The 12,335-nt window shown below is 34.5% G+C and overlaps 1 protein-coding gene across 1 annotated transcript in view; it reads left to right on the top strand.

Annotated features, from left to right (window-relative positions):
* The first annotated feature begins 555 nt into the window (after nt 1–555).
* LOC134529308 (chondroitin sulfate synthase 2) overlaps nt 556–12,335 on the top strand; it is an 83,769-nt gene continuing 71,989 nt past the window's right edge. Inside the window, exons 1-2 of the mRNA XM_063363222.1 lie at nt 556–1,356; nt 10,254–10,402. Of these exons, the coding sequence (XP_063219292.1) occupies nt 687–1,356; nt 10,254–10,402 (819 nt within the window). The 5' untranslated portion in view covers nt 556–686. The remainder of the gene's footprint in view (nt 1,357–10,253; nt 10,403–12,335) is intronic.

The following is a 12,335-nucleotide window of genomic DNA, read 5'->3' as shown; positions in this document are numbered from 1 at the left end:
TCAGACATTTTAACTTACCACACATATTATTAGTAAATACAAAACCCCTTTCTGTATCACTCTTTGCCATGTCACACTTATTACAAACAACACTTAGTTACCTACTTTTTGTCCTAAACAAAAATGAAACCCTGCATTGCAGGTTAAGTGAAATCTGTATGGATGGTGCCCCGTGTTAATTGTAGCACTTGTCTGATTTATGTTCCCTTTAAAGTTTACATATGTGCTTATAAAACATGTTTAAAACATTTTACATAAACGGCACCTACCTGGTTTTTATTCTCAGGCCCTCAAATTACATATTTGATGGTTTCATAACCCCCAACTTTATTTCACACAACATATTAGAAGGTGTTGGAAGCGAAAATTTTACATGTGACAGGGCGTTAAGTGGTTTCCAATTGTTTATTTAACATCAAGTGTTGTTAAGCACAGCTTAAAATTTTAAATACTCATGATGGTGAAATTTGTCCAAAAATTTGGTTTACCTCTTCTAACGCCATTAGTTCACAAGCCGCCGCTGGAATAATTAGGTGGACTGAAAATGACCTTTAGTTGCTAGACTTCTCTATGTAGCCACACACTATGGTATATATGCGACGTTCAAATTAAATAAATAAATACTTCATAGTCCAAGAATTTAGTAGCTTCACCGGAGACTAAATTACCGTTAATGTATTTGAAAAATGTTGTTGAAGATAGTTCGGTTATACATTTCTCATTGCCGCCAAAATGCTTTCTTTATCACTGGTTTTTTATTTAGCTTGTTTGTTAGTGGCCTTATAACCATGTCATTTCAAAATCAATGCGTTTCTTCTGACTTGCAGATTTCTATAGAACCAGACGTATCAGTGTTTTTAAGTACAACTTTAGAAAAAGATGACTACGAGCCTAGAATTAATTTAGCAGGGAAGCCTCAAAAGGCACAGAAAACTCCTCAAGTGCTAATTCGACCTCGTTATTACTCCACAGAGCTCGGTATTAAGGAAAAATTGTTTGTGGGTGTTTTAAGTTCATACAGATCAGTGACCAGATTAGGAATGGCAATGAACAAAACCATTTCACATTATGTAAACAAAATTTTGTTCTTCATTGAATCACCAGGCCATGAAAAGCTTAATATTTCAATGCCAGGGGTAGTTGTTTTCACAGACACACGTAGAATTCTTGAACCTTTTCACATGCTGAAGTACATAGCGGATAATTATCATGATGAATATGACTTTTATTTCTTCGTTAAAGATACAACCTATGTCAAAGCTGGAGCTTTGCTCAGTTATGTCAATAATATAAGTGTGAGTGAAGATGTCCATACTGGAGGTGGAGATAGTACAAATTCTGTTTATTGTTCATTGGGTGGGTATATTTATATGCTTAGCATTTTAATGTTTAATTATCATAGGTACTCAACAAAAAAAAAGACAGATAGAATATGGTCATTACACTGAGAGAAGCAATTGTTTTAAAAAACTGAACAGGTGGAAAACCTTGCGGTAAAGCCGGAATTATAATAGTCCATCGCCTCTGTCTGACCATCATCCGTCTGTCGATCATGTGACCTGCAGCCAATCATAATGGTCCGAAAAATTCCATCCGTCTGTCATCAAAAGCGTGGTAACTTCATACATGTGACGGATGGAAGGATGAAATTATAACTTCCGAATGTTTGCAAGGGTTTTGCGTGTCAAATTTTACTATATTATACATTTTTGAAGTTTTTTTATTTCTTTAGATGCTTAACATAATTATTTTTTTAAAATATGATTGAACAAATTTTAAAGTTTGTGTTTTGATATAAAAAATGTTTCGATTCACAGAAATGCAATTACTCATTTTAACTAAAGTTTTGAAAAAAATACCACAGTAAACACTTTTGAGTTTAATGAGTTATAAGTGCATAAGCTTACATGAATGTCAAACTAAATAAATTATACGAAATAAATTTTCTCCAAAATTTAAGTTTTCTCAACAGTTTGCAGCATCTATAAGAGAGAATATTATGATGGAAGAATGGAGTATTTAAATCGGCTGACGGACAAATGGACTGACGGACGTTATGGGCTATTGTAGTTCCTGCTTAATTCTGAAGGAAAAGGACTTTTCCGAAAAAAATAAAAATAAGATTATATTTTTCTTTTTACTTTTTGTCATGTTGTTAATAAAATATTTTATTTTAGTGTGGCCAGTTAGTTCACAACATCTTATTAGATAATAATTGGAAAACATGCTAGGAAGTAAAATAAATCATTTTGGAATTTTTTATTATAATTTTTACACAAAAGTGGCTCTCCTTGAGAATGACCAAACCTAGTGGGCCTACTAGAAATGTTTACTCAAAAATAGGAAGTAAAAAATCCAGCTGATAATGGCTTCTGGGAAAATGAGGTGAATGATAATTAAAGTGATAGGATAGTTGGGTTCGATCATTTAGTATGTAAATGATACTTAAAAAATATTATTAATCTGTAATTGTTCCTTATGTGTATCCAGTTAATATCAAAGCTTTATAATGCATGTCTTCCAAATAAAAAAATATTTTTCTAGTTTTACAGTTTCAAATTACAAACACATTCAACTGCTTTCTTTCTTTTAATTTTTTATGTTAAATTACATTTGGATCTAATCTAACCAATCTTTGAATTTAATTAATATTTGCCTTATTTTTCCAGAAGCCACTAATTTGCAGAATTACCAAAATTAAAAGTGTATGAAGTGTTTTGTTTGAAAATTTGCTCAAGAACACTCAATGGGTTCTATGTGATAATTTTTGCACATTTTATTAAGGGATCGTCCATTAATCACGTGATGCTCGAAAAGGGGGGGGGGGTGGGGGGGGGGGGGGGTCGGGAAAAATCACGAAATATCACAAGGGGGGAGGGAGGGTGTAGAGCGATATCACGTGTATTTATTTTTTTCGCGCGATTTCTACTTATACGCCTTTCCTTTATTATTTTTATGCCTGTGAGAATAAACCTGCAACCTTAATGTGTGTCTGGACATTTTCATCATAATTAAATTAGATTAAGTATACCTATATTTAAAGATAATATTCTGAAATTTTTAAAAATATTTTGTACCAAAAAAAATACACGTGATTTTTTGGGGGTGCTGGGGGGGGGGGGGGGGTAGTCTAAAACATCACCACAAATCACTAGGGGGGAGGGGGGGTTAAAAAATTGCTAAAAAAACATCACGTGATTAATGGACGACCCCTAAAATAGAGCTAGGCCCCTACATGCATAGTTCTTAATATTTTGATTCCAGTATCAGGTTTTACTCTTTCCAAGCTTCATATTTTTAATCAGAAACTAATATTACTTTCAAGGTTAATAGTCTATAAACATAAGGTCATGTGGGGCAAGTGTGCAACTTCCCTTCAGAAGTGACTCAAAACAGCATAAAGAGCTGCCATGTGTCAGATTACTCGAGAAACATGTGATGCCTGAGCTTCCAACAGATGAGTATGCTAGTGTCACTGATAAGAGGAAGGGAAGGTTTCAACTTCTAATTGTTGTTGAAAGTTGGTGTGCTTAGTTTGGTTTCCAAAGTTTTATCCAAAAACATCCCTTCAAATTTATGGTTTCTGATTGTTAAATGGTAAGTAGAAACTTTTTAAGTTATTCTTTCAGAATTTATATCAGTTTTATTGGAATTTGATAGTTATAGTGGACTTGTGCATTGGTCTGCACTTGCTCCTTAAAAAAAAAAAGGGAAAGTGCAGATTTCTCTGTGGGGTAAGTGCAAATCAATCCGCACTTACCCCATCACCTAAATAGGGGGCAAGTGTGCACTGTTCGGCAATCACCCCATCACTAAGGGTCTATGCATTCTCTTAACTAATAGGTTCCTTTCTTGTCTATGCTTTCAATACCTAATTCACTGTCATATTTTAATTCTGAATAAACATCCTTATGTAAAGCCCGAAGTACTCACCTTCAGTCTTGTTATGCCAAATAGTTCTAATAGTAAGTAGGTGCCTTCATAAGTAGTGTAATACTTAATTACTTACTTTTGTTACTATAATGACATATATCTACCTGGTTTACATCTTTATGCTGTTCTGTTCATATGGACTTTAGTCCAGTCTGATTCATTTGTAGGCACTTTATTCTAACATAAGACAATGTGTTGTAGATACTCCCTCTTTGATTCTACAATGATGAGAAACTACGTTAGGAAAACCCAGAGAAGCAAGCAATATTCTGCTGAAGATTTTTCAACTTCAGTACAGGTCAGTGCAGGAAGGAAGACTCCTTACAGAGCTTCAAAGGAATACAATACATTAATGGATCATGTGAAAGGTAGGAGAGGAGCGAAGTCACAGTCACAGGGACAGCCTACAGCTCTTCCTGAAGAAACAGAGAAAGAGGTAGCTGTGATGCTCTTGGAAATTGAGAAATTTGGTTTCGGCCTTTCGAGACAGGATTTACTGTCCTTAGTCGAAAGGTATGTCAAAACCAACAAACTAAAAAGGCCATTCAAAGTTTCGCCAAATTTCGATTAGCTCTATAAGTTCATGAGAAGAAAAAACCTTTCACTTAAAAAATTACAAAGTGTGGAAATCTCAAGACATGTTGCCTGGATCCTTTTGTGAGTTATCCATATTTTAAGGCACTAAAAGAAGCCATACAAATGTTAGGACTAGCTTACAAACCTCACCTTGTTTTTAATTTAGATGAGATGAGTTTTATGCAAGATCCCTGCAAAACTAAAGTTCCATCTTCTTATACCACCAGCTCACCAGGACGTGACAACATTTCTATGTTGATGGTTTCTGCAGCATGTGACAAATTACCACCATTGATAACACAGGTCAATAAGAAATTTTTTTTTTGAAATGTTTTCTTCTACACAATGGGAACAAATATGGTTCAATACCAATTGCCCACTCAGTGACAATGAAAGAAACACATAGCACCATAGCTTTGGTCTTGGAGAATATAAAGTATCGTGAACATCAATGGGTGATTTGTGTGGACTTAAAAATGGTAAACTTTCTCCTCGGACAGCAAAGTGGCCACACCAAATACCCTTGTTTCTTGTGCCTTGGGATAACAGAGACAAAACACACCACTGGGTTAGACAAGAGTGGCCTAAGAAAGAAGACAGGGTTGTTGGAGAAAAAAATGGTATTAACGAACCCTTAGTTGAACGAGAGAAAATCATCTTTCCTCCACTTCATATCAAGCTGGGCCTTATGAAGCAGTTTGTAAAGGCTCTTGATAAGTACGGATCATGCTTTGCATTTATAGGGGAAAAAATGCCTCACCTGAGTTAGGAAAAAATTAAAGCAGCTATATTTAACGGCCCAGAAATCTAGAGAATTCATTAAGGACCAAGCCTTCGTAGATTCCATGAATGAGGCTGAGCAAAAATCTTGGACTTCATTTGTTGCATTTGTCGTAAATTTTCTGGGCCAACGAAAAGCAGAAAACCATGTTGAACTGGTAAACAATATGCTTAAAAATTTAAAATCCCTTGGGTGCTACATGAGTATTAAGGTGCACTATTTACACAGCCACCTGGACTGTTTTCCTGAAAATTTAGGAGACAGCAGTGAGGAGCAAGGTGAAAGATTTCATCAAGATATTAAAATTATGGAGGACCTCTATCAAGGAAGATGGGATACACACATGATGGCAGATTATTGCTGGAGTTTAAAAAGGTACTGTTCCAAGATATATTCAAGAAGTTCATGGAAAAAAAAAGCTTCCGAAGTGTTGAGTGACTAGTTGGTTCCAAAGATTACTTGGTACTACTATCTTTGTATATATAATAATATTAGTTTACACCGTACTAATAATATTTTTATAATAACATTTGTATAATATAATGATATTTGTATAATATAATAATTTTTGTGTAATTTATTAATCAGTATTTCATGTTTAATGTTTGGATTTAATTCATGGATTTAACCTAAAATAACGTAACACGTACATTTCACTAAAACATTATATCTTAGAAATTTGACCCCCTAGGCAAAAACTAATGCCATATTTGAATTCAGGGCACCAAGTTCATATGAAATCAGTTCCAAATACCCCGGCACCAAAAATATTGTTGGCCTGTGTAATCTATAAAGGAAAGAATATGTTGGTTGAGTGGCAAGCCCCTGCAGCGGAAGCTTATCTTGAGTTGTCTTATACTGCTACATCTAACGGGTGGATGGAGTCAGAAGTGTTTGAGCAGTAATTTGAAAGAACATTTATCTCTCATCTTGGGGAAGACAAGTATGTTGCTCTAGTTGTTTGTGATGGACAATAAACTCATGTGTCCTTAAACGTGATTGAATGTGCAAGGAAGGTTAATATCACCATTTTGATACTACCTCCTCACTCATTGCACATTCTTCAGCTCCTTGACCTGAGTGTAATGAAGTCCTTAAAGAGTGGTTGGGATATTGTCTTAGTGAATTGGCAAAAAAAAAAGCATAGGGCAAAAGCTTCAGAAGTGTGGTCTGGAAGAATGTAGAACCGAGTGTAATTAAATTTGGTTTCAGAAAAGCGAGATAAATCCTTTATATGTGGAAGTGATCCTAGAAACTAGATTTGATCCTGCAAATCTCAAACATTGGCAAAATCTTCATTCTGAAGGAACCAGTCAAGATGTACGTAATACATCAACTGGATGTCTAGAACATGGGCTAGAAATAGAAAGTGATCCGATCATCCAAAACCAGGCCTCCGAAAATGACAAATTTGCAGCCATACAAATGTTAACCTCTTCTCTAACTTGTACTCCAACTTCCACACCTTGCAACATAGACTTAGATGTGCACAGTTAAATGATCTAGCCTGGAAGTAAAGAGAAAAGAGTACCATCACAGACTCCTTATCATCTGATGTACCATCCACTTCCCACCACCAAACAATTGAAGGTGTAGCAAATTCTGGAAAGTCTTTTCAAATGATGGTTCTGGAGACAATTCAAAGCCACAAGGACCCAGAGCAGAAAAAGAAGAAAATGGTAGCATGTGGCGTGCCAGTGATAACATCAGATTAAATTTACAAAAGACTTCTTGAAGAAAAACAGAAGGAAAAAGAAATTGAGGATGCAAAGGAAGAAAGGTGAAAAATTATAATGATGAGGAAGATGAAGTTGAAAATGCCAGAAAAGGAAGTCCATGTAAAGTTCATCAGAGTCTGAACAAGATCATAGTAATCATGTTTTCTCAGTTAGAGACACTGATGAGTGTGATGATTTTGATGAGTTCATGGAAAATATGCTTGCTGAAGAGGAGCCTTCTGGTATCTTCAAATTAGTTGATGAACTGGTTTGGCTATAATCAATTTTGCAGGAAAAACATTAAGCATATCGTTGGTGAAGAATTAAGTTTGAAGGGGATGAAGCTTACTTCGAATACGTGAGAAAGTGCTCATCACATACTGGAAGTTTTACAACTTTCAAGCCACCTCCAAAAGATTACATAAGCTCTGTGGTGAAAAGTGACATTATATGTGTTCTTCCACCTCCCAAGAAGGTGAGACGTGGAGTACTCAAATTTGAAATTGATTTTTCAATCTTTAATGTTCTATAATGTTAATAATAATAGTTATTGTCATATTATTTTTTAATTATTTTCCATTATTATTAGTGTTTGTCTTAATTGATGGAATCTTGTCTTCTTGAATTCCTATTGCAATATTATTCTTTAACTAGTCTCATAAATTTGTCAAAATCTCTCTAACTTTCATTGACTTACCTTAGCCTTTGAGACTGATAGGAAATATTATTTTTGTACTAATTGTTTTCAAAAAAACCTTACTTGGCACCTTAAAGAAGTTTACTCTGTTGTTACTTAATACTGTGCTTAATTCCCTTTTCATGGAACTATCACAAGTTAGAAAAATGCACGTATCTTGGCGAGATTCAGTGGAGTTTGAAATTTAAAAAAACAAAATGATATTAATAAATAACTATCGGCACTTACACCAAGAATGACATTGTTTGAAATCATTAAAGCTATGACCACACACGGCGCTATGCTCGCCATGTTCGTGATGTTCGCTATGCGATCAAATATAGCCAGCTGCATCTCAGGTGTCACTTGCCACACCAAGCTGTGTTCACTATGCTCGCTATGTTGGTGATTCTGGCGACGTCGCAGAGTGTTTGGTGTTCAGCTATTTTTCTAAACGTCGCTGACTTTGCGCATGTGCAGATAAGCGAAAACAATTGTTTTCGTTTGTAATTGTACCGTACTTCTGCGTTTGCTTTTTATGAAGTTTAATTTTTCTCATTATTGGGGCTTAAATAGTCATGTCAACAGTAAAGTTCATAGAAGGATTATGAAAATACCCATGTTTATGAAATAAATCGATGGAAGAATATATAAGGCAGGATATATAGGACAATGCGTGGAATTTGATTTCAAAGGAATGAATATCAAACTGAGATGTATTTATTCTGAAATGATCCATAAATTTGGTTTCGTCCTCACAAGTAACTGCTTCATCAAATGATGAAAATGTTTAAATTCTTTTGTTTCATAGATTAACTTCATGAACCCACTTCTTTTTAAGTTTACATACTGTGAGAAACCAGCAGAATATTATCATTGTAATCATCACTTGAATAGGCATGCGTCTTTTCAACATCGTGAACTAGACTGATCTGTCTGGCCCCTTTGGCACAGTGAAAATAACGAACATCACGAACATAGCGTAGCTTTCTGTGTGGCCTCATCTAGTTATTGACAATGTACGCTTTTACCCCAAAAAGTTGGGGCAAGTGCGTTACTGGGTCCAGTGGGAGATTTTTAGCTTTCTCAAACTGACATATGTTTTAAACTTGAATTTTAATATGCCCATAAAAATTATCTTCCTGAGGAATAGTTTCCGAGATTTAAAAAAACATTTATCTTCAAAACTTAAGTTTATACAGTCTTTTGAAGTCAAACTTTTCAAAAATTGGTGTGCAGTTGCCCCACATGACCTTAGTTGGGAGTGAGTGGACTATACAATACAAATCAGTATAGAAATGACATAATCAAAATGGTAGTTTTTGGTTGGGGATCATTTAGAATATAATTTAAAACCAACTCATTTTATAAGGAAACCATTATCTCTTAATTACAAACTACATTAGAATGGTTGGGATTATAAACATATGTGCTTAATGTATGTTTCTGTATGACTTAGTACACAAAAATGGTGTCTTTCAACCTAATTTGAAAACAGTTTTAGTACCTTACTTACCTTCATTAATATTCAGATCTGTTTTACAACATTACCTTAAAAATTTATTTTACTTACCTTCATGGCAGTGTTTATCCTTCCAGTACCTTCCTTTGATAAAACATTAAAAAAATTTTTATATCCTATAGTAGAACAATTTTCTTCACAATTTTTACACAGTTTATTGTCAAAGAAATGCTATACAAATCTTTCCTTTACAATCTCCCACCATGCAACCGTGCATACACTAGTAGCTACACCGAAATATACCTTTCTATAACATGACATTTTTATATCCCTACTTCACCGGGTACCAATCTTTGCTGACTTTCATGACATAATTTTACTCCCCTCTTGTTTACGTCAAAAACCACAACATTGCATTCATGTTTTGTGACACACAGCAATTTCACTTAACACCATATTTATTTAAACCCCTGCACTATCTGTGAAATATTATCTCTTAATACAATCAGTGACCTTAAGTTCTTTCACAAAATTCTGATCACCCAGACCTATAGTTCGTATTTGTATTAAAAACTCTTACATCACTTTAGTTCAAATAAATGCTTTCTTATTGTCAGAATCAATTAGGATCCTGACGTGAGAGGCTATTTACAGAGTTGACACATTCTCTCATGGACCCGCTTCACAGCCTCGGTAAAATGGTCCCAAATGTGAATATTGTTCATGCAGTCTAGTCTACATCTTGGTGTATTGAGTAGTCAGACATAAACAATAAAATCACCAACTTTTTGCTTTTGCTTGCTCAGCTGTCTTATTGCTTCATTTATCATCAATGGCATGTCTAATATGTACTCTTTTGTTAATGTCTTTCCTATGGTATAAATTATTACATATCCTCTTGGGTAGTATCATTAAACACAATGTGATGTAATTATAAAATTGCTTTTTGGGTTATTAAAATTTTCTGTCTTCTCACCAGTTATTTCTGGAAAAATTGTCTAATTTGGTGAGGAACTGATTCATGTTGGACTTATTGCGGCACATGTTTATTAAAACCAGATTTGTAATTTTAGACAAAACTTAATTAGCTATATTGTATGATTTCAGATGCAGGAATATTGCTCAGCAATTCAGTTATGAGGCAAACAGCCTCAAACTTAGATTGGTGTGTGAAAAATGTTTTATCTGAGTCTGACAATAATTTTGGTAAATGTGTGCTTCATGCGACAAGCTTACCATGCAGAAATGAAATTCAAGTAAGTCTGTGTAGTTGGTGTTAATACAATAAACTGTAACTCCAAACGTTTCCAGCTTGAGGCAGGATGAACACCTATGCATGAGGCTGACACTTTGTGGAGCCGGCTGCTCTTTCTGAGAGACAGACCTGTTTTTTTCCAGCCAGCATGAGGTGAGAGCAAGGGTGGCTGGCAAGTGACAGCATTTTTTTATGGGAAAATGAAAGCACTCTGAGAAAACTCATTAGCGTATGGCAATGTTCTGCTACATTTCCCACTTGAAAATGTTAACATTAAATTAAAGTTGTTCACTCATATCAAAGGGGTTTTAGAGTTAGGCTCAAAGCTAGACAAAAGAGGAAAAATGATTTTTCTGTCCAGGTTAGCATTGGGCACCAAAATATGATAAAACAAATTATTATTTGCAACATAATAGGTAAATTAATAATTAAGATGGTAGAGGACTCATATATTGAAATCTTATTTGAATGCACCAGAAAATAATTAAAAATTTTTGGTACTTAATATGAAAGTACTTTATACTGAACTGTTATTAATTTGTAAATATCTCATAGAAGTTTGAATATATTTACTTTAAAAGTGATACCTAATTACTTAATGAAATTCCACAATATTGAAAAACTGCATTAGGAGTATGATTTATTATGAAAACTATGTTGATAATTGATGTGCTAGCTGAAATGTGGCGGAGCTGGAAACCAAGTTTTCCTTTAAAGGCAGGCTACAAACAGTCTAGTTAAACTTCCATCCAGGGGTTCTGACACTGTTTTTGTGGCCATTATCTTGTTTATGTCCTGAATGAGTGGATGAAGTGGGCATTGTCCAGTAAGGTTGGTGCAGTGGTGGTATTATGTCAAGGCACTTTAGTGTCAGAATGGCACAGACAACTAGACCATTAAGTCATGGTGTCAGTTGGTGTTCATTTTCTATAGCGATATGTTGGCCTACAGCACTGTGGTGTGTCTCAGCTGTTAGGCCATTAAAATTAGACTAAAAAAAGACAGTGCTGACGAATAATTAGAGGAAAGCTGGAAACTGTTATAATGTATTCAGCATACCCCTAGTATGATGACATTAGGTTTGCCCCAATTTCCGAGTGAAGCTTCATCCGCCATTTTGAAAAAAACTGAATATTTTTGTTTGTTTTTGAGGTTTTTCTCAAATTTCTCCAAAACGAAGCAACCAATCAAAAAGTATGTAAAGATGTTAAATTTAGATAGTTGAATTTTGCTTCAAATGAATACCATATATACGAAAAGGGGTATTCCGTTTTCTTTAGAAGACAATTTGAAAATTACTCATTTATTTAGATTTGTGGGAAATTCCAAATCTATTGGTTTTGCACGTTCAACATCTATGAAGTGGCTCATAATTAAACAAAAAAAAATGGGGTACATCATTTATAGGAAATTTATTTCAATATTTATCAAAACCTAATAATTTCAATAATTATTTACATTAACAGGTATATGCGATTTTACATGTTGAGGTGTGAATGATTTTGGTTTTTTCCCACTTATATATAATTCAGTAGAATGCTTGCATTTATTCATCGTAAATATGTAGGTTAAAATCAAGTATATGAAACATCTTATTTTATTAGATATTCATTAAGTTATGAATATGGAAACCATTAACATGTACAAGTAAGAGGTATTACAGACAGTTCTCTGGCAAAGTGAATCTCTTCAATGTCTGCTGCTATTGAGATTTTAGACCAAATTGAAACATTCTGTGGAGTGTCATTTGCAACAACTGAGCAGCATGTTGATGTAAGGGCATCACGTATATTAAGAGACGACATTGATGTACAGAAATTGCTGGACTGGTTTACCTCTCATGATCCATTCCCAGTTAAGGAAGAAGTAATGTCCATAAGTACTGGACTGACAGGAGAAGAGAAGATTAACTGCCACCTAGCTTATGAAGCCGG

The sequence above is a fragment of the Bacillus rossius genome, chromosome 2 (assembly GCF_032445375.1).
Source record: "Bacillus rossius redtenbacheri isolate Brsri chromosome 2, Brsri_v3, whole genome shotgun sequence".
NCBI lineage: Eukaryota > Metazoa > Arthropoda > Insecta > Phasmatodea > Bacillidae > Bacillus > Bacillus rossius.
The sequence above is the reverse complement of the archived record's forward strand: the minus strand, read 5'-3'. Positions and strand labels throughout refer to the sequence as shown.